Source organism: Balearica regulorum, chromosome 16 (genome assembly GCF_011004875.1).
Source record: "Balearica regulorum gibbericeps isolate bBalReg1 chromosome 16, bBalReg1.pri, whole genome shotgun sequence".
Classification (NCBI taxonomy): Eukaryota; Metazoa; Chordata; class Aves; order Gruiformes; family Gruidae; genus Balearica; species Balearica regulorum.
Window position 1 is genome coordinate 9,159,510 of NC_046199.1, and position 21,404 is coordinate 9,180,913.

Sequence of the window (21,404 nt, forward strand, 5' to 3'; positions counted from 1 at the left end):
GATAAAACAAGCAATAAGAAGCCTTTGCCACAGTTCTTGTGGAGTTATGGTTTTGGGTGTAAGGGAGGGAAAAGTGACCCTGTTTGGTAAAAACCTTTCCATTTTCTGCAAAAGAAACAGTCTTTTCCTTTTCCGATGAGAACAGGAGTGACGGTCTCCAAGCATCTCCTCTTTGGGGCCAGGCCTGGTGGTTTTGTTCAGGAGCTGGAGCACCCACCTGTGGTGAGGGAGGGGTTTGGTTCTCAACATCTCGTGCTCGGCATCTGGGGAGCAAACCCGTGGCAGAAAGAGGACTGAAAACCTCCCCCTGTTTCCCACAGCAGACCTCACCCCCCCAGCGCAGTGCATCTCCCAGGGAGCCCCTCGCTCTGTGGGTCAGGGTGCTGTGCCACACGTCCTGGGAAACTGAGCACTGCAGGCTGGGGAGGGAAGAAGAAACTGTTTTTCTTCCCCAAAAAGCCATCCGAAATGACTCTGCATCTCGCACCAGAGCTGCTGCCTGCGCTGCATCTGCCACTGCCACGTGGTAAGAGCAGCTCCAGTGGCAGCAGATGTGATAACTCATTAATTTTTCTTTCGAGGAGAGAAGCTGGGCATCGGATTCACCAGGAAAGAAGGAAACAAAAGGAGGCTGAAGGCGAGCAGGAGGCAGCAGGAATAAATGAGAGGCAGGATATCCATATAGTCTGTGTATCGGAATAAATGAGGTACAAACCTTGTAGGAAATGGTCCTGGAAGAAAGACTTGCGTGTATTTACAAAACAGGTTTGTCAGAACTCCGACATAACCGCGGGGAGGTACAAAGGGAGCCTGCGTGGGCAGGGGAAGCACAAAGTGTTGGTGAGCAGCGAGCTCTGCGTCCCTGCACGTGGCATGAGACAGGGGCTTGGGTTTTAATCTCTATCTGCCGGGCTCAGCTGTTGGACTCCAGATCCCAACTAGGAGTAACTTCTGCTCTGACCTTGCTGACATGTGAACAGTTTTCCTCTGTAAGTCTATACGTGCATGCATAGGTATATATGTACCATAGGTATACGTATATGCGCATCTTGCCATTCTCCCAGTCTCTGGAGGGGTGTCTGCAGCCGACCTTGGGCGCTCTCGGCCATGGTTACCAGAGCAGTGATAGAGCCAAAGCCCCATCCTTGCCCCATGGGCTGCAGGAAGGTGCTCAGTGGCTCCCAGTAAGCGCCGAGCAGCCTCGCCCTAGATATTTGCTCATTAAATAATTTGGAAAGGTTAAGCTCCATAGCTACAGAAGGAAATGTGTAGGTAGTACCATGAGTAACCAGACTGTGCCTGAGAGATTAGACACGCCGTGCCAGCGATTACCAGCGTGATTTCCCACCAAGCGAGCGGGGAGGGCACACGAGAACCTGCTCCAAATGCAAGCCCTGTGCAGCAGTTCAGTTTTGCTGATTCTTGCCACTCTTCGATCCCAGGCCCGGGGTCTCGCTGCTGCCGGACTGACCTATAGGTGTTTAAACGTATAAAACGTAAAAAGATTTTTCATCTATTTATTTATTTTACTTTATGAAAGTGCGTAATGAATTAGGCGCATGGATGTCCTCAGAATTAGGCTAATTAGACGAAAATTACGACGATGGGGGGATTCCAAGGGCTGGGCGGCCGCAGCGGGGAGCTGCCCCGGTTCCCCCTTCCTCCTCCTCCTCCTCCTCCGGGGTTACACGGGGAGAGGAGCCGAGCGCAACCCGCCGCCGGCCCCGGGCGTAGGGAGCACCCGGCCCGCAGGGCTCCGCCGCTGGGGAGGGACCTCAAAAACCGGCTTTTTTTTTTTTTTTTTTCCCCCGGTGCTGCGCCCCGGCAGAGTGGAGTTGCCATAGAAACGGGGGGAAACCCGGCGGGGGGGGCACCCGCGCCGCCGTCGCTTTAAGAGCGCAGAGGAGGGAGGCAAATTACGCAGCTGCAAGGCTCATCCCTCCCTCCCTCCCTCCCTCCCTGCCTCCATCCATCCCTCCCTGCCTCCATCCCTCCCTCCATCCCTCCGCCGCCGCGCTCCCCGGCCGCCCCGCCGCACCCATGGAGGCCGGCGCAGGTGATGGAGGCGGGGGAGGGCGCGGGTCGGGGTGGGGGGTGCACGGCACCGCGCTCCGCGCCCCGCGCAGCCGCCGCTCACTCCCTGCTCTCTCCCTTCCCCGCCAGGTCGCTGAGCCCCCCGCCCCCCCCCTCCCCCGCCAGCGCTGCCGCCCCGGACATCGGCGGGGCCCCGCGCAGGTGAGCGGGGCGCGGTGCGGACCGTGGGCGGGGGGCGGCGGGACCCGGCGGCCGCCGTGACTCATCCCTTTCTGGCTGCAGACTCTGGGAGGGGGGGAGGACCCGCAACATGGGGCTGCTAGCGCCGCTCCGCATCGCGGGGCGACGGGGGGGTGTCCACAGGGCAGAGGTTGCTTGGGGCGAGTCACGCGTCGGGCCCGCAGCACACCCGCATTGCATGCACCGGACCCCCATGGCATGCACCGGACACACGTCACGCCCGCCAGACCTGCAACGCGTGCACCGGACCTGCATTGCATGCACCAGACCCCCATGCACCAGACCCATGTCACATTCACCAGACCCATATCGCATGCACCTGGACCCACATCATGCACGCTGGTCCTGCATCACAAGCACCGGACCCGTACTGCATGCACTAGACCCACACAGCATGCATCGGACACACATCACGCTCACCAGACCTGCAGTGCAAACACCAGACCCTCCCTGCATGCGCCAGACCCACATCGCATGCACCAGACCTTCCCTGCATGCACCAGACCCACAGCTGCTCATACAGCATCGAAATGTGTCTCCCGGCATCATGGGGCGTTGCAGGAGTCGGAGCTGCTGTGCAATTGAGATTTTATTATTTAATGGCTTAACGCTTCATCTCCGAAGGGATACAGAAAATACATGAGCTGATTGATGAGCCGGGTGCTCCTTTTCTCTCTTCTCCGCAAGGTCAGTGCTGCCTGGTTGTTGCACAGAAACCCGCTGCTGTGCATTTGTCGTGCTTATAAAATACTGGCGTTCCCACCCTCCCTAGGCAATGGGTGCGTTGTGCCTTGACCTTGTGCAAGAAGGTGCAAATCCTGGTTTCCAGGGCTGCAGAGGTCCCTGGTTGGAGGGTCAGGAGGGCGCAATGCCTGTGCTCTCACCCCAGCAGCTTTGCAGTGGGCTGAGACAGGAGATTTGGCGTGTTGTTAAAGTAGGCCATTCCCAGGTGCAGAGACCCAGGGCTAATCCTCCGTGACCACCGTCTTTCCCAGGCCTCGTTCAAGGTGGATGGTGGTTAGGGGAGACCTGTTTCCGCCATGCCGAGACTGCACGGGGGCGCGGAGGGGAGTAGCTGTTGTGCTGGAAGCTGGGTTTCTCTTCCGTGTTTTTGCCTGTGTATCCCAAAGGAGTGGGCTCTTCCTTCTGCTTACCGGACCTCAGCTCGGCTCCTCAGCAGAGCCCCCGCAGAGGATGGGCTGTGCATCCCCAGCCTGCCGACCTTCCCAGCCTTGGGTAAGACCGTAGGGTCTGCATCCCGGGTGTCCTGCTCCTACTCTCATGGCAATTGCTGCTGCTACAGCATTTGTCACGGAGCTCTTTTCCCTTTTCCCTTTGCCTCCAGAGGCCGCAGCAAGAGACCAGCCTGTTTTCTCTGGTCAGACACCTTATTTTTAGCTAGTGAGGGCCAGGAATTGCCACCTCCCTGTTTGGCACTGCAGCCAGGTCAGCTGGAAAAGTGATGAGCTGCATAACCCGATCTTTTCGAATGGTCTCTATTTTCCTGTAATCTCTGGGTGTCAACTCAGCATTTTATAACAAACAAGAGAATAAAAGGAGATGCTCCTGTGTTTCATTACGTGATACAACAACTCTTAGCAAAATTGATTTTTCTGGTGGTGTTGCATAAACATCCTGTGCATTTTGTCCCTGCTCTTGCCCTGAGCGCTCTGCTCTGGTGGGAACTGGAGCATCTCCCTCTGTCCAGCACCCAGGTGAAGCTCTGCTGGAGCAGGGAGCAGGATTTCCCAGCCCCTGGAGATATCACCGCTCCCTTGGAAACTCCCAAGCAGGAGCAAAGCGGCCGTTGGTCCTGAGGAGCATGAAGCAAAGTGGGCACCAGATTGGCCTCAAGTCTTACCATGTAGTGAATTTCCTTAGGAATTGGTCTCCCAAAAAGTGGCAGAAGGAGGAGCGTGGGCATGGCCACCACCGTGCACCAGGCAGCTGGTGTTTGCCGCTGGCAGCCCCGCGGTGCTGCCCCCCTCCTTGGCTGGACTTGTGCCGGCCTCGGCAGCGGCCTCGACTGCCAGGTCCTGCTTCTTCCCGCTGCCACCCAAGTCCCGGTCCCTTTACAAACACCAACCGATCCTGGCATTGCCACTGTTTCGGGGACATGGCGCTCTGTCCCAAATCAGGTTGCTGGTTGTTTGCCATGTTCAGCGCTTTGCTTATTTTTAGTGTGAAGGAAAAGCAGAGCCTGTGTCAGAAAGGCAGGGAGGTCTCCTCGGGAGCCCTTTTTGTTCCCTGGAAAAATGAAGCTGTGATTTCCCTCCCCCTGTTGCTCTCTGTTTTTAATCTTGTTAGTACTGGAAGGCTGAAAGTCTCCTGGCCACCCCCTGCCCAGTGGGGAGGAACCCGCAGGGAAGGCACGGTTCTTCTCCCAAGGTTTCTGCAGAATCAGTAAAGCTGCTCTTAGACGCTTGGCCTTGGTGCCACCGTTGCAAAATGCTCCTAACACAGGATGTGTCGAGGAAAACAAGGGAATATGGCAGCGGGCAGGGTGATGGGAGCCCTGACAAAAGAAGCAGCGAGCGAGAAATCCAGGCAAATCCAGCGGCTGCTGGGCCTGGGCGGCTGCGTGCCGAGGGCTGGGGCTGGTGCTGCCAAACGAGCCCGCCTGCTCTTGCACCTTCTCTGCGTGTTCCCTGCGGGGACGGGATGAGCTGGTGGGGCAGCTCAGGCCAGCGCAGCAGCTGGTTCCTTCTGAACCCTGCAGAAGTCAAGCGAAGAGAGACCCCTCAGAAGCGAGAGCCTGCGGCGGCAAAACCCCCAGAGGAACGGGCTGAGGAATCGGCAGAGATTCACCGAGCCGATGGCAAGGGTCTCTTCGAGGGTCCCGTGGCCCCGTTTCCCATGCAGGAAGCTTCTAGGAGGAGCGATGCCTGACCAGCCCCGTCTGTCCGTTGCTGGTACAGCCAGACGATGGAGCGTGGAGTGGGGAAGCAGCGGTGTTCAAGCCAAAGAGGCATGTCTGCAGGGCAGCAACACCAAAATGATGTCCGAGCCACAATTCTTAAGGAAATCCTCTCCTGGGGTGCGGGGCTGAGCCTTGGGGTGCTCTGCTGGCACTCTGTCACCGCTCTGCCACTGCTCTGCCACCCACCTGCCTTTGCATCGCCGTCGTGGTGTGATCTGTGGGGCCGGAGGGAGCTGGGGCCCCGCTGGGGGTTGCAGCTCGGGAGCACGCAGAGCCCCATGGTGTCACCCACCCCAGGGCGGTGGCAGCGTGGGGGACATGCTGAGGTGCTAGTGGGGACCCGGCTGAGCGACCTGTGCTGGTGGGGACAGGGCACATGCCCTGCCTGGGGGTGCTGGTGCCGGATGCTGTTACCGGTGCGGGTGTGGGGAGCCCTGCCCGGGGCTGAGCCCTGCCCGGGGCTGAGTGCTGCTGACCACAGCAGGCACGGAAAGTGCTTGGAGCGGTTATGGCACAATGTGCCAGTGAGGAGAGTGTCCAGTCCTGGGGGCGAGAGGATCTTGTGCCCGGTTGTGCTCCATTCCACCCTGCACGGGGTATCAGCTTTTCGTGCTGTAACTCCAGCTGTTTCCTTATCAAGGACCATTGCTTTTATTTAGCGTGAATTCCCCAGGCTAATTCTGTTGCACAGAATAAGCACTATTTCGTGCTGTTGTTTTTAAAAGAGCTGCCTTTCTGGTCCGCTATGGGCCAGGAGATTCGCAAGGAATTTTGCTGTTGATGGTTCCAGGAGAGACCATTAGACCTTGCAACAGGCAGTGTTCATCCCACCTGTACCCCAAGCTACGTTTTGGGGTGGTTTGCAAGATGCTGGAACAGATTGGGGTGGTTTGCAGCATGAACTCTGGATCTGATGTAAGTTGGACCATCAGACCCTGGCCGGTACCAGCATCCCTGGGAGCGGGAGTGGCTGCAGAGCTGGTGTGCTGAGCGGGGTCCCACTGGTTCCCCCAGCACAGGGATGAGCCGGCGCTTCCCCGAATCACCCTACCCTCGCTCCTGGTGCCTGTGCACTCGCACTGGTGGTGGCTGTTAAAATCTCTGTAGCATTGCAAGCTCGGGCTGCGCTACAGAGCCAGGATTGCGCGTCTCGGTGGGGTAACGGTGCGGAGGTGAACTCTTTGGCTGTGGGGATCAGCATTTGCAGTTTGTGTCTCTGGGCTCAGCGCCTGTTTGTGATACTGCTTTACTGCTGCTCGGGGTCCCTCCAGAGCCTGTGCCACGGACACGTCCCCTCTCCTGGGGCACAAGCTGTTTTCATCAGCTCCATAAGGATCGACCCACAAGCAAGGGATTCTCCCGTATTTCTTCTCTGTCCTGCAAGACGTTCCCCATGTTCCTCATTCTGCAAAGATGAAGGTGGAGGAAATCCCTTCCCCACACCGGCTCTCAGCTTACACGTGACACCTGGCTCCACCTCATCCACCCTTTGCACGACTTCAGATTTGCAGACCAGGAGTCGACACATCATCCTTCAGCCCCACAGGTTTCCTTTCCCTCTGCTGAAGCTCCTGATGTTCATTTTTGGGGTTTTGTCCCTGTGCTGAGCGGGAGCTGCCTTCCCATGGGCAGCTCTGCTAGCCGCGTCCCCGATGCTTCTGACACGGAGCAGCGAGCCTGCCCGCCCTCTGCCCTGGCTTGGGTTGCTTTCCACCCCCATGGTTTTATGGGATTTCTTCTTTTCTGCTCGCCCTTGCAGCTTTGCTCTGACTTCTGCCCCAAGCCCCATCCATTAGAAGTTTTTTAGATTTTAGTGACCTGCTTGGTTTCTCCCCGGTGTTTCTTGGGCCTCGCAGCTGCCGTTGTCTTCCTTGCTGGAAAGCACGCATCGTGCTTGGGGATGCGGTAATTCATCTTTGAACATTTTTCATTTCCTCTCTGTGCGTTTTTCCTAACGCCTAATTGATGAGCAGCCACGGCAGCGTTGCAGGGAGGTGGGGGCCAGGCTGGCATGGGTTGTGGGAACGGACCCCTCTGCAAATCACCAGGAAAGCAGAGGTCTTCACTGCTTCTCCCTTGCTTGCACTTCAAATGTGCTAAGATAATCTTGGATTTTCTGATGCTTCCATAGCAAAGCTCCCTTCGCCCCGTAGCTGCTCATCCTGGTCCATGCGATAGTGGTAATTCTGAGTGCAAATAAGTAATTCCCTTTGCCTTTAGGCGCAAAGTAGCCAGGTACCACGTGGGAAGGTGTGTTTCCAGCTTTGGTGCTAAGTCTGCCCAACCTGCCTGTCCTTGGCAGCCTGTGGGCATGGTGAGGCTTTTGGGGAGGTTGGAATGGCCCGTTGATTCCTTGGGAATAAAGGCAGTGACAATTTATTACCGGTGATAAAATGCAAACCTGCTTGTTCAAGCCACCCTGGGGCAGCCCCGTGAGGCAGAGCTGGTACCCGGCTGGGACGGGATGCACAGCCCATCGTGTTTGTGGGGTGCAGGATGGTGCTCCCCCTTCCATGGGATTTCCCTGCCCGCTGGCAGACCTCGGCCAGGCTCCCTGAGGCAGCAGCATGCGGCTGCTCTGAGTTTCTCACTCCCTAAACCTGCCGACACCATGAGAGGCATCGAGCCTCAGCGTGGGCGCCAGGCAAGTCTGCAGCAGTGGGAGGAGGAAGAGGAAAAGGAACTGAGCTCGCCAGGCACGAGGCCGAATCCAGAGCCATTCCCGGCTGTGGATGCTGGGACAGGTACCTGGGGTGCGGCGAGGGGTGCTTGCAGGACCCCCCCCGGCACGGTAGCAGCCCATGTGCTGGACACACACGTGCCATCTGTCATGCTGCCGCTTGCCTGGTGCTGCATTAACCCCCCAGCACTGCCGGGGAGAGCAGAGGGACCCCGAGCAGAGAGGCTTTGTGTGCAGGTAACTTTGCTGTGACCAGGGAAAGGCAGGAGGCAGTGGCGATGCTGGGTGCTGCTGGGCTGCGTCGGGCCAGGGCATGGGGCTTGGGGTTGTGAGAGGGCAGGGAGTTAATCCCTGTGGCCACAAATCTCCCTAAAGCTCTGCCCGAGAGCTGCTCGGGGAGCACCCTGCGGCATGAAAAGCGAGGGATGGGCTGTTCTCACTGCCCAGCTCTGTGGGGTCCCATGGCTGGAGCCTGGGCTGTGCCGCAGCCCCGCATGGCACTGCTGGAGGATGCTCCTGCTGGTGCCGGGGCCGCGCTCGGCTCTCGCGCTGGATGCTGATTCACGCTGCTGCAGTAGAAAAGCCTACAGCCGCCTGCCTGCGCATCCTGCCGACTCGGGATCAGTTATCTGGCAGGGCAGAGCGCTGCCTCCCCCTGCCAGGTCCTCACCCAGCATGTCCATCCCAGAGGGGAGCAGCAGGGCCCCTAAATCCCAGTTTCTGTGTCCCAGTGGTCCTGGCACCCCCCAGCATGGGGCACCATGCCTACCGGGGCTGGGGGCTCGCCATGGCTGCACATTGCTGGTTCCTCTACTCGGGTTCTCTGGGCTCTTCAGTGCCCTGGTTTGGGGATCAGGGAGTGGCAAATCCTGGGGAGAGGAGAGCTCTGGGCCGGCCGCTGCGGGCTTTGAGCGTTACACAGGAGGTAGCCCAGAAAAAAGAACCCTGGGGTGGCAAATGCAAAAGGCTGCACTGGGGTGAGCTGGCTGTGCTCCCTCCTCTTGTCCCGCTCCTCGCACTCCCCTGGACAGGGGCCGAGCAGCAAACCACATTTCCCATCGATTATCAGCTGGCCATTCCCATCGCTTGTGTTGTTCTGGGCCGGAGCTGCCAAAATCTGGGACAATACCGACATCGTTAATGTGCTTGGGGATGGGGAGGGATCCTGTGCGGTGCCCCCGGCCTGGCCATCCCCACAGCCCGTGAGCGCAGTGGGGCATGGCAGCAGTGCCATGGGATGCTCGGTGGGATGGATGTGCTGAGCAGATGCTTTCCATAGCTCCCCTCCACTGCAGCAGTTCACATCCCTGCGTGTGCCCAAGCTGCTGCCTTCTCGAGCAGCTCCCAACGGTTGCTACAAGCCTCTGGATCTGGCCTATTTATTTACAGGAAAATGGGCTCTGTGTTTCCTGAGAGATTAGCTGCTGCTGCTGCATCATGCAGTGATCTGTGCTTCCTTACCTGATTTCACTGGTGAATGGGAGATTCTGGCTTAATTAAGGAAAAGCAGGCACCCAGCCCGGGCAGAAACTCAGCAAGGTCCGGGGCTGGGTGTCAGAGCCCTCGTCCCATCTCTGCCCTGAGTAATGCCACTACCGCGGGCACCCTGCGTGCCCGTGGCAGACCTCCCTTCCCTGGTGGGGACGAGGACCTGGGGTCATGGGAAAGCTTGACCTGTGCCTGGAGCCTGGGGGGAAAGGAGCTTTAGACCGAGGGGATGGAGCAAGACCGTGTTGTAGGAAACTGCCCGCTGGGAGGGAAGATAAGCAGCGCAAGCACGGGCAGGTACTTTTGCCTTATAAATGGAGGAAGCATCCATCCTGCACCCTGCCTGCCAGGGCAGGACCCTGAGCATGCAGCATCCCGGCGTTCCTGGGCCTTGGGGTGCACGGGCAGGATGCGAAGCCCAGATGTGCAGGGGATGCAGTCCACATCTGTCCCTATACAGGTGGCCTGAGGGTCTACACTGATGCCCTGGTGTGGGGGCTTACCCCTGCACTGGTGCTTTGCATGGCTCCCGTCTCGCTGGGGCCGTTTCCCTGCCTTCACCTCCTTTCTCTGTTGCATTTAACCCGCAGTTCCCTCGCGCCCAGAACCCGCGGCACTGCGGCAATGTCTCTGCCGGGGAGCAGACGCTCGTCCACTGGATCGCGAAGGTGAATATGCTTCGGGCTCTGGCCCCTGGGACCGGGCACCGGTGCCTGCCCAGCACTTCTCCTGGCTGGCAGCAGGGAGGGAATGATCCCTACCTACACCACGAGCTGCCACTTTGCAGCACGAACCCCCAGCCCGGCTTTTGGGGGGTTGCATGTCGCTGCCTGCCACACAGCACTTCAAAGTCCGTGCATGCAGCCCCCCAAGCGCTGCACCCCCCGTCCCTCTCTGTCTGTCTCTGCCGCAGCCGGGACCAACCCCTCTGTCCGTCTGGGCAAAGGCAGGCGATGACAGACCCCAGCCCCGGGCAGTGCACAGGGGCGCTGGGGTGGGGATGGTGAAGCTGGGAGGTGTGTTAGCCCTTGAAAAGCCTCTCCTTGAGCTGCAGTGATAAAGAGCAAGCAGAAAAAAAGAGGAAAAGAAAGCATTTATTCCCTTCCAAATGTCTCCATGACCTGGGCTGCCGTTATTTAGGAACTGGCTGTCAGCAGCAGCATGGGTGGAGAGAAAAAGCAGATCTGCCCACGTGTAGGTACTGACCCGGAGTGGGGTGGCTCGAGCTCTGCCAGGGCCACGCTCCCAGGTGTCTCCCAAGGGGCTCCCAGTCCTCAGGGTGCAAGGACGCCATGCGGGCATCCTGGGATGTCACACTGCGGGGGGAGCGGGTGGGCAGCCCCCCCCCAGCCCTGCCTTTGCACCCGTTGCCGTGTCCGTGCCATTTTGATCCCTGCTGTTTGTTTTGTCCTTTTGTCTTGTGTGTTCTCGGTGTGGTGGTTGGCAGTCGCGGGGTTTATGGACGGAGTGGCTTTGCCTCCTTCTTTAAGTCTTCAGCGCCCTCAGCCACTCGGCCTGAGACACAGCCTCTTCTCCCTGCCTCCAGGCGCCCCTCGCCCCCCGGGAGGGACACCTACGGCACCTCCTCGCTGAGCAGCAGCAGCAATTCTGGCTCCTGCAAGGGCAGCGACAGCAGCCCCACCCCAAGGTAACCCATCACCCGTGGCCCCAGGGCGGCTGCCGGGTGCCCCTGGGCAGGGGGGAGCAGCACCCGTGCTGCCGGTGCCCGGCGGGGACAGGAGCGCAGGGGCCGGAGGAGCGAGGCTGTGCGCTTGGCAGCTGGGGGAGCCGGAGCTGGCGGAGCCGCTGGTGCGTCTCGCAAAGACCCCCACCATCCTCCTCCAAACCTCTCCGCCATCGTTGTCGTGTCTTCTCCCTTCCCGTCCCCCCGCCTGCCAGCCCGGTGCCCCGTCCCCTTCCCTCTGTCCTGCCGTGGCTGTGGCTTGCACGCTGCACACATCCCTCCCTCCGCTCCTGCAACCCGAGGGGCACCCCGGGTCCTTCGGGACCAAGGGCGCAGTGGGCAAGAGCTTCGTTTCCATCCCCTTGCACTGCTTGGCAGAGGTCTGGCGAGAGCGGGTGGCAGCCTGGCTTCTCGGCAGGGAGCTCCCGCCGCACTCGGGTCATAAACAGCTGAGCACCGAGCTGCGGAACGGGCGCCAGCCCCAGCCCTGCAGGCGCAGCAGCCTACACTGGTGTTTCGGGCCATCCCCAGGCTGAGGTCCTCCTGCCTGTCCCCAGCCACCTTCCAGCTCCCAGAGGTGGCATCAAATCTGGGAGGATGTGAAGGGTAACCTGATGGTCAGAGCCCGTGCACACCTCAGCAGGGAGCAGATGGACATCCCGCTGCTGCGGGGCATTGCAAGGTCACGGTCCTGCCTTGCTGCTCCTAACGCGATGCTTATGTCTCTGGTTGGAGGCTGCTGGTGCTGCTGCGCTGCCTGCTGCCATGCACAGGGGTTTGGGGCTGGCCTGCGTCCATGCACACAGAGTACCCACCACCCTACTGTCATGCACCGGGGTTTCGGTCCACCCTGCTGCGATGCAGGAGCGTCTCGTGCTGTGCACAGCTCTCTGCGCGCCTCCCAGCCCTGACGTGCAGCCCTGTCCCCTGGCCAGCCCCTGCTCTCTGTGCTGCCCTGGGCTTTGGGCCAGAGACGTCACCTCATCTGCCCCGGTGGTGGCAAGAGGAGGGTCCGGACATGCTGCTGTCCCAGCCTGGAGCAGATGCCGGATGCCCCAGCTTGCTCTCCACAGGCAGGATGGTCACTGGCTCCAGACCTGCTCCATCCTGAACCCTCCCATTACCCATCTTCTATCGCCATCTCTAACGAGGCTGCTCCCACCCTGGGGTCTCCATCCGCATCTGCCATTCTCCAGAAAGCTCGCTCTGGGCACACAGACCTCGGTGCTGCCTGCTCCCAGCTCTGCTCGTGCACCCACCACCCTGTGCCAGCGGGGTCAGGAGCTGCACCCACCCTCCTGCCCCTCTGGCCCATGGGACTCCTTTGGGGTGCACCAGGGGGCTGCACACCCCCCCACACACACCCCAAGAGGAGGCCTCTCTGTTGGGGTCCCTCCGCTGAGCCCACGCCAATGCCAGCACCGGCGGGTGCGTGACGGCCGTGTTCCCACAGGCGCTCGGCCAAGTACAACCTCTGCAGCGACAACCATGGGATAAAGCCGCCAACGCCAGAGCAGTACCTGACACCCCTGCAGCAGAAGGAGGTCTGCATCAGGCACCTGAAAGCTCGCCTGAAGGACACGCAGGAGCGGCTGCAGGATAGGTGAGCACGGCGGCCCAGCAGCTTTGCAGGCACATGGGTATCTGGCACTGCTGCCCATCTAACTGGGGAGCCATGGATTTGGGGGCGGCAGAGTCCGTACATCCCACCTGCAGCGGCTGTGCTCTCCCCTGCACTGCCCATTAAGTCTCTGCCATGTTTTTTCTGAATTTCAGCGTCAGAGGGTGGCTAATCCCCATCTGCTCCTCTCAGGCTTAGGCACGTCCTTGCCAGCGTGCCAGCTGCCACGCACCCGCCTGGGGCACCTGCCCGTCCCCACGCAGTCCTCGGGAGCCCTGGGCTCTGCAGCCCCTCGGGGAGAGGGCTGAGCATCGCTCCTGAGGGTCCCCGAGCTGCTGGATCCATTCCTGGGTCCCAGCTGTGGGTTTTACTGGGTGATCTGGCTCCAACTCAGGGCCGGGCATGCGAGGACAGGGCTGGCCCCGCAGCCCCCTCAGCGCCGTGGCGGTGCCCTCCCCATCTTTCGCAGGGATGCTGAGATCGAGGACCTGAAGACGCAGCTGTCGCGGATGCAGGAGGACTGGATCGAGGAGGAGTGCCACCGCGTGGAGGCCCAGCTGGCGCTGAAGGAAGCGCGCAAGGAGATCAAGCAGCTGAAGCAGGTCATCGACACGGTGAAGAACAACCTGCTGGAGAAGGACAAGGGGCTCCAGAAGTATTTCGTGGACATCAACATCCAGAACAAGAAGCTGGAGACGCTGCTGCACAGCATGGAGGTGGCGCAGAACGGGGCGCTGAAGGAGGAGGGGGCCGGCGAGTCAGCTGGGGGGTCCCCGGCCCGTTCCCTCACCCGCAGCTCCACCTACACCAAGCTGAGCGACCAAGGGGCCGGGGATCGCAACGTGGGGGGCTCACAGACCATCTCGCTGGACGAGGGGGCCGACAGCGGCTTCGTGGGGGCAGAGGAGGCTCCCGGCCATACGGACCCGCTGGAGGGGGGAGGCGAGCCCGGTGCCCGCCTGCCCCCCAGCTCCACCTACGAGAAGCTGCTGGGGCTGCGGGGCGGCGGCGTGGAGGCCGGGGTGCAGGCCAGCTGCATGCAGGAGCGGGCCATCCAGACGGACTTCGTGCCCTGCCAGCCTGACCTGGACACCATCCTGGAGAAGGTGATGAAGTCCCAGGCTTGCAGCTTAGGCAGCCCCACCTCGGCTTGGGTCTCCGAAATGGAAGACATGATGCCCGGCCCCGAGCTCTCCAACCCTGCTGGGGCCACGGACCTGCTGGCGGCCGAGCCCGATGCCGTGACAGCGGGTGCCGGTGCCGAGGTGGGTGCCTCCTGCAACCCGGCGGTGCGACAGCCCGTCAGCGCCAGCCCCTCCGTGGCCATCGCCTGCATGGCGGAGGAGGAGATGACAGAGGCGACCGGCTGCGAGGCTGTTCCCTCCAAGAGTTACTGGAGCCGCCACTTCATTGTGGATCTGCTGGCGGTGGTGGTGCCGGCGGTGCCCACGGTAGCCTGGCTGTGCCGCTCGCAGCGCCGGCAGGGCCAGCCCATCTACAACATCAGCTCGCTGCTGCGGGGCTGCTGCACCGTGGCCCTCCACTCCATCCGCAGGATGGGCTGTCGCCCCGTCACCAGCCCCAGCCCTGGGGGTAGCGCCCAGCCCTGACAGCCCCCCGCCACCCCCCTGCCTGCCCCCACGGACCCGACCGCTGATTGTAAAGCCCAGGCATCCTTCCTTGGCTCCGGCTCATTACGCAGCCCCAGGGCGTGGGAAGGGGCTGGGGCGGGGGGGGGTGTGTGTCTGCAGGTGCATCAGGGTGTGCTGTGCCCCCCACACCCCCCCCACCCCCCCCCAGCTCCTTTGTCCTGGCGGAGGGAAAGGATCGGTGCTGGAAGGGAGGTGCCAAGTGGCAATGTGGGACCTGGCAGCAAGCATCGCACTGCGACCCCCTGCCCGATGGATGCCACTGCCCGGCTGCTGCTGCAGTGCCGCCAGCTGCTGGGGGGGGCTGTGAGGCTGCACCCCCACCGGGTGGGCTTTCCTTTCATTGCACTCGCTTTCCGGTTGTCCTTGCCCTGCCCCGAAGCCACCCCTGCCACGGGCGGGCCACAGCGGGACCCCCTGGACACGTTTCTTGCTCCAGGTGCAGGTTGCACTGTGACAGCAATGCCTGGCCACGGGCAGGAGGATGGGGGAACCCACCCAGACACAGGGACTGGCTCTGGACTGGTTTGGGAGCCAGTGGGAGCCTGTGGGGCACCTTCACCCCGGCCTGCTGACCCACTTCGGTGTCCGTCCTCCTCCCTCTGGTAGGATGGTGCCCTGGCCAGGCCCTGCTCAGCCCCTCTTCAAGCCACCCATCGCTTGGGAGATGCCTCCCCGCACCGGAACGGAACTGGGCTGTGGCTCCTATGCCACTGCACGAGGCCGAGCGGCCCCAGAGGAAGCCTCGGTCCCTCCCTCCCTTTGCTTTGCACTATATTCACTTTTTTTTTTTTTTTTTTGTACAGAGTGAAGCCCTGTTGTTGCAGGGGGCCGAGGCAGAGGCGAGCGGGTGGGGGAAGCCCCAGCCCTGGCTCTGGCCGCCATGGAGTGGGACTGGGGCCTCTTGCGGTTCCAGCAGCGGCGATGCCGGCGATCCTGGCCTGTGCTGGAGCTCGGGGATGCCTTTACTGGGAGGCAGCAAGGGGGTGCGGGCAGGGCTGTGCAGGCAGAGCTGAGTGTCTTTGCCTGTCCCAGTTCAGCCGAATCCTCGCTTTGTTGGTGGCCTCCAGAAAAAAAAAAGCAAGCCTTTTTTTTTTTTCTTTGAAAAGCAAAGACAGCAATGATTGCTCAGCAGGGGCTGGTGAGGCGCAAGACTTGGGGCTCCCCTGAGTGCGCGGCGCTCCCACCCCACGAATGTCTGTGGCTTCTTCGTGACTTGAACTACCAGTGTTTCCCCACCACCATCCTACTCCATCACCCGCCGGGTGCTGCTGACCGGGCGCCCTGGGAGCTGGCGATGCTCCACACGCCGGCATCCAGCAGACCCCGCAGGGGCACACGCCGCGTCCCGCATGCCCCGCGCTTCCCCGCATCCCCCATCCGGCAGCTGGGGCACGGGGCAGCGGCTCTGCCCGCGCTGGGGGGTGGCGGAGGCAGTGGCAGGTGCTGGCACAGCACCGGGTGCCGGGTGAAGTATTTGGGGAGAAATGGTGGCAAGGCAGCCAGGGTGGCCGATGTGAGTGGAGCTAGGATATATGCCTCTTGTGCAATGTATTTGTGGATCTGTGTACACGTCTGTTAGACTATCCAAAGCTTTGCCAAGAAATAAATGTAACGATTATATTTGAAAGACAAATCTATATAATATATTTTTTAAATACAGAACTGAAAAAGCTGTAACCCCCCTTTTCTTGTTTCCCCTGTCCTGTACTCGCTGTCTGTGGTGGATGTAATAAACGTCGCTGGGTCTGTGTCTGCTTTGGCTGGAGCCGGCCTTTGGCAACACGAGGGGACACAGGGACCCCAGGGACAGGGAGAGATGTATGCCCCATCCCTGCTGATGAGACAGAGGAGAGGACCGGGGAGGACACAGTGGACATCACAGGCTGGTCGTCCCCCCATGCCACCCAGCAGCCACCAGCCGCCTTCATCCCAAAGGTTTTTGTGCTAAAACAGCTTCTTTTGGGGATGCTGTGGGGGTACCTTCAGTGGCCCCTCCAGGCTTCCAGAAGCGTGTTCAGGCTTGGCTGCAGAGAATCCCGGCATCAGCGTCCCCCGGCACAGCAGGACAGCAGCAATCGCATCAGAGGTCAGGGATGGAGTGGTCCATGGCCGACTTCACCAGCCCCGCCGAGAGCCTGGGCACAGGGATGGGTGCTCAGTGGGGGGAGCCCAGGGGGCCCCTCAAGGGGCCCCATGGGGTCACAATGGGGTAAGGGTGGGCACCACAGCCCCACGGGCTCACCGTTTGACCATGTGCTCGTAGATCACGGTGGGGATGATGGTCAGCGTGACCACGTTCCCGGCCCCCGCCAGCACCTCTGTGAGCTGCTTATCCTGCGGGAGAGAGCGGGTGGATCCTGCGGGTGCCCAGCTCTGCCCACTGTGCCACGGCAGCTCCTTACAGCTCCCCTGGCCAGATCCTGGGCACCCCATGCACGTTTTGCACTCCCGGTTGTGCACAGCCCCTACCTTCATGCCGATGACGTTCTGGCCGTTCACCTCGCAGATGTAGTGGTGGGTAAGGAGGCCGTTGCGGGCAGCAGAGCTGTCCTTGGCCAGCGACACGATTTTCCCCTTCTTGACCACGATGCCGATGTTGCCGCTGCTATCCTTGTGCAGGGTGACGGTGCGCTGGAAAGGCCTATGGAGAGAGCGCGGTCAGTGCCAGCACCGACGCCAGCACTGATGCCAGCACCGCCTGCCCACTCACCTATCCCGTACCACCATGACAATTTTCTCCGGGGATGCCTTCTTCAACGCCCGCTGCGCCTTGTCGCTGCTCCAGCCCGTGCAGTTCTTGCCGTCGATCTGCAGGATCTGGTCACCGAAGCGCAGCCCCACCAGTGCTGCCGGCGAGTTGGCCTTCACCAGCTGCACGAAGATGCCCTGGGGACATGGGGGGAGCAATGGCGTGGGGTCTGAGCCGCTGTGCCATGCCCCTTACCATGCCATCCCATGCCACATACCACGATGTACCATGCCACGCTGTGCTGCACCATGGCATGCTGTGCCATTTAACGCCACACATTGCCATGCCACGATGCACTGCGCCATGTCATGCTGTGCTGTACCGTCATGCTTGTGCCTGCCTTGCCATACAACGTCATGCCCATGCTGCACCGTGCCGTGCTGTGCCACACCATGGTGCGCCACACCGTGCCATGCCGTGCACGGCCCTGCGCCAGCCCAGCCCCCTCACCTGGTCAACGTTTTTCAGCTGCAGCCCTGTCTTGCCCCGCTCATCCTTGCAGAGGTGGATCTCCCGCACACCCGGCTTGATCTCTGCCCGGCGCAGCCCCGCATTGTTCCCACTCAGGGGGGCGACCAGCTGGCCCGGAGCAGGCCCGGCGGGGGTCAGTGCCTGCGATGGAAGTGGGTGTCAGCGGGGCTGGCGAGGGCATGGGGCCCTGAGCACATCAGCCCTCGGGGGGATGCGACATCCCTTCCCCAGGCAGGATGTGGCCCCCGAGGGACCCCCGTCAGCAGCGAGGCTGTGGCATAGGGACCCCGTGCAGGGCAGGCAAGAGCCACCAGCCCAGACACCTACAGTGCTGCCTTCCGGGTGCAGGTTCTTCTGGATCTCCTCGCTGGAGAGAGCGAGCCCCATGTAGTTCTCCAGCTCGGCCAGGTTGGGGTACAGCACGGGTGGCGCTGCGGGACACACCAAGGGCAGCATCAGCTTGTGAGGTCCCCAACCCATGGCCATTGCTTCCCCCCCACTGGGAGCCACCTGGGACCATGAGTCAGCAGAAAGAAACCCCAAATCCTGTCCCTTAGCCATGCACTGGGCAGGGGGGGTGTGTCTCAGCTGAGCCCCCCTGGACTGTGAGCATCACTCCCCCCCCACCCTCAGGCAGCCCCTCGACAGGGAGAGCTGATTGCAACCTGCGTTACCAGTGTCTGAGACAAGCTTCGGCTTCTCCGTGACCACTGTCGTGGCGGGGGTCCTCGCCCCAGCAGCTGCCTGCGCCTGCCAAGAGATGAGGTTTGCTCAAGGCTGTGCCCCCCCAGCCCTGGGGACCCTCCGAGACCAGGACCCCCCAGGGACCCATTGGGCCCTGCTCAACCCCCCAGTGCTGCTGTGCTGACACTGACCTGCAAGATCTGGTGGCCCTTCATGTCCTCCAGGGAGGGGTAGAGCGTTGCCATCGCTGCTGCTGCCACAGCCGTGCCTGGGGATGGGATGGTTCAGGGACAGGGTGCCTCTCCCCGAGCATCCCTCCCTGCCTGCACGCATGGCTCCATGTACCGGAGGCGGGCTGTCACCTGAGGCCTCTGGTGTGACTCAGGGCCGTGTCACCAAGGCCACCGCCTTCGCCACTTCCCGGCAGCCAGGACACGGGCGGTCGCCTGCCGGGCACAGGCACCCCAGGCATCTCTCAGCCGGTGGTGGGTCCCGGTCCCCGTGTCCACCTGCCCAGCGGGGCTGTTCCAGCATCACCCAGACACGGGAGTGGGATGTCCCATGGGAACAGCCCCTCTGACTCCTCCTCACAGTCCCCTGTGCCCCCCCATCAGACCCCTATGTCCCTCAACATGCCTCACGCTGTGCCCACGGCAAGGCTGTGCCACCCAGCCCTGCCCCATGGTATTGTGTGCCCCAAAATGCACTGTCCAAACCTCAGGGTGTAGGGGACAAATCCAGACCCAGCTCTGAGCCCTGCAGGAACCAGGCAGGATCCCACACACAGCCCAGAGACCACAGCAGCATCCCCCAATGGCCCGACCCCCAGAGCCCAACCCCGGCACTCACCTGCCAACAGGTCTCGGCTCCCTGTGTCACCCTCTGCCTGGCCCGGGGCTTTTATAGCCGTGCCCAGCCCAGGGAGGGGCCAGGCAGCCTCAGCTGACTGCCACCCCCGCCAGGTAGGGCACAGGTGAAGCCAAAGCTGCTCAGGGCCCTGACACTGCAGGGATGGGGACAGGGATTGGGATGGCTTTCTGTGGGTTCGGGCATCCTGGGTGAGCAGGGATGGGGCTGTGCCCCCCCTCGGCCACCACGGTGGCCCCCCCTCCACTGCCTCACCACTCCTGCTGGTACTGGCACACGGCTTGGCCCCACCGCAGCCCTCATGCCCCAGTGTGAGCCACCACAGCTCGATGCCCCAGATCAGGGACCAAGGGTGCTGCCGGGGGGGTGCCAAGTGGGTACTGCGAGCAGCCCTGCGTGGGCGGCTGGCTCCTGCTGACACCTTGCTGTCCAGGCGCGTGGGGCTGATGCAGCCGTGACCAGGATGCCGTGTCCCGCACCCTTCCAGCTGTCATCAGTGGCCCCAGGGCACAGGTCAGGCGTGACGGCCCCGTGGGAGTCCCACGCCACAGGTGGAAAAAATGGGCGAGCGCAGAGCTTGTCTGAGTCAGGGCACGGGGTGAACACGGGCACCTCGCTGCCACGGGACATCACTGTGTCGCCCTGGGATCCAGCCTTCCAGCACCCACCTGCGGCATCCCCAGCGTCAGCAGTGGGATGCCATGGGCCACCGTGTCCCCAGGAGCCAGGCAGTGGGGTCCTGTGGGCACCCAGCCAGGCACGGAGCCAGCGGCACCAGCCCAGGACCTCACCGGCATGGGGCCAGCCCCGCTGCAGAGCAGCGGCCGGGCATGTCCCAGCTTCCTCTGCCTCCGCTCCTGTGTGCCAGGCCAGGAGGAAGCGTTTTATTTACTGGTGCTATTTTTAGCCTGATGGTGCCCAGCTGCCTCAGCCAGCCTGGGAGGAGAGCAGATCGACTGCTGATAAACACAGCCAGGAGCAGGGCAATGTCCTACAGCAGCCAGAGAAGGATGGTTCCTGGGGGTCTGTGCCTGCCCTGAAACCCTCATCCCTGCCAAACTGGAGCTGGAAGGACCCGCACCCCATCCGCACTTGTGGGTGCTGCGGGAGCGGCTGCAGGGGACTGCATGCTGAGAGCATGGGGGGCAGCTGCTGGCCCCGAGGGCACTGAGCTCCCCCCAGCCTCCTGCCAGCCCTGGCTTGTCTCCAGCCAGAAGCCATGGCACTGCCTGGCATCAGTTAATAATTAAAGCAAAAAGTTTTACAGGTAGAGGAACTCAAGCTCTCCTCGAGTCTCTGTCTAGAAGTGGTGGCAGCAATGTGCAGAGCATGATGCTGGCACCCCAGCAGCTCCCTGTTCTGCTTAACTAACAATTAAGGGTAGTGCTAATATCGGCACAGCACGGCCCCAATCCCACATGACCCTGTGCAAGCATCGGTGTTCCCTAATGCAGCCCAGGCAGCGGAGCTGCTCCTGCCCCATGGCCGCTGTTCCCTCCAGCGCCTTCCCCAGCCTCCCGTTAAACACAGACTTTGCTCCCAACAAACCTGCTCGGGGAGCTGGGACTTGCTTGTTATTGATCGTGGCCGTGTTATTGATCGTGGCAAACGGAGCAAAGGCCGTTTGCAGAGGACCTGGGTGCTGGCACGCAGCGGTGCCTGAGCAGCACCCATGCTGTGAGCCATGCAATGCTCACCAGCTGCCACCGGCAAATGTCTGAGCTGCAAAAGCAAAGATGAGAAGCGGTGGCTCAGGGAGCCCCACCAACCAGGCGCAGTGGGGAATCATTAAGAAAGGCACTGAAAAAACCCCAGGAGGCTTTTCAGGTCTGTGGTGATCTGGCCCGCAAATACCGGCTGCTGGATGTGCCATGCAACACGTTGGAGTCCAGCCTCCAAAGACGACCAAAATAAACACACAGGGATGTACCGATATGCTTCTCCGGAGCCAGAGGAACCCTGGGAGCACACATCCTTCTGCCTTTCACGCTCCCAGTCCAGGCTGAGTCACAGCCCCAATGGCGAGAGGCTGCGAGGGCAATGCTTAATAGGTTATAGTAAGGCAATTAATTATGCAAATTCCAGCAGGCCACCATCACCTCTCCACAGAGCCCAGTGAATCCCAGGCATCCCTCTGTGCTCCCAGGGCCAAGCACCCGAGCCTCACGCCAAAGCAAGCCAGCACAGCCAGAGGCCGGTCTTTCCTGCTGCCACAGCACCGCACCAGCCCAGCACAGAAACCCGGCACAGCACCCGCAGCACCTCGTGAGCCTGGCACAGCACCCATTGTGCTGAGCGACAGACAGGCGAGGGA

General features: G+C 61.4%; 2 protein-coding genes across 8 annotated transcripts; one reads left to right on the forward strand and one right to left on the reverse strand.

Moving 5' to 3' along the window:
• Positions 1–1,995: 1,995 nt before the first annotated feature.
• SNPH (syntaphilin) lies at positions 1,996–16,065 on the forward strand. 7 transcript variants are annotated; one of them, XM_075768701.1, is made up of 7 exons: positions 2,012–2,056; positions 2,164–2,235; positions 2,899–2,961; positions 9,953–10,030; positions 10,853–11,010; positions 12,500–12,649; positions 13,137–16,065. In XM_075768701.1, exons 3-7 carry the CDS (start codon positions 2,926–2,928, stop codon positions 14,275–14,277), a joined length of 1,563 nt encoding a protein of 520 aa, XP_075624816.1. In that variant the 5' UTR covers positions 2,012–2,056; positions 2,164–2,235; positions 2,899–2,925; the 3' UTR covers positions 14,278–16,065. The 7 variants fall into 7 exon arrangements, with proteins under 7 accessions (XP_075624817.1, XP_075624819.1, XP_075624821.1 ...); XM_075768702.1 differs by lacking the exon at positions 2,899–2,961 and having other exon boundaries at positions 1,996–2,056; positions 10,810–11,010; XM_075768704.1 differs by lacking the exon at positions 2,899–2,961 and having other exon boundaries at positions 1,996–2,056; positions 10,909–11,010.
• Positions 15,981–21,277, reverse strand: SDCBP2 (syndecan binding protein 2). Its single transcript, XM_075768708.1, has 9 exons — positions 20,639–21,277; positions 18,415–18,491; positions 18,214–18,289; positions 17,867–17,970; positions 17,519–17,680; positions 17,030–17,205; positions 16,789–16,960; positions 16,562–16,653; positions 15,981–16,454 (listed from the first exon to the last, which is right to left on the reverse strand). The coding sequence occupies exons 2-9, from the start codon at positions 18,466–18,468 to the stop codon at positions 16,400–16,402; spliced, it is 891 nt and encodes a 296-aa protein (XP_075624823.1). The 5' UTR covers positions 18,469–18,491; positions 20,639–21,277; the 3' UTR covers positions 15,981–16,399.
• Between the last annotated feature and the right edge of the window lie 127 nt (positions 21,278–21,404).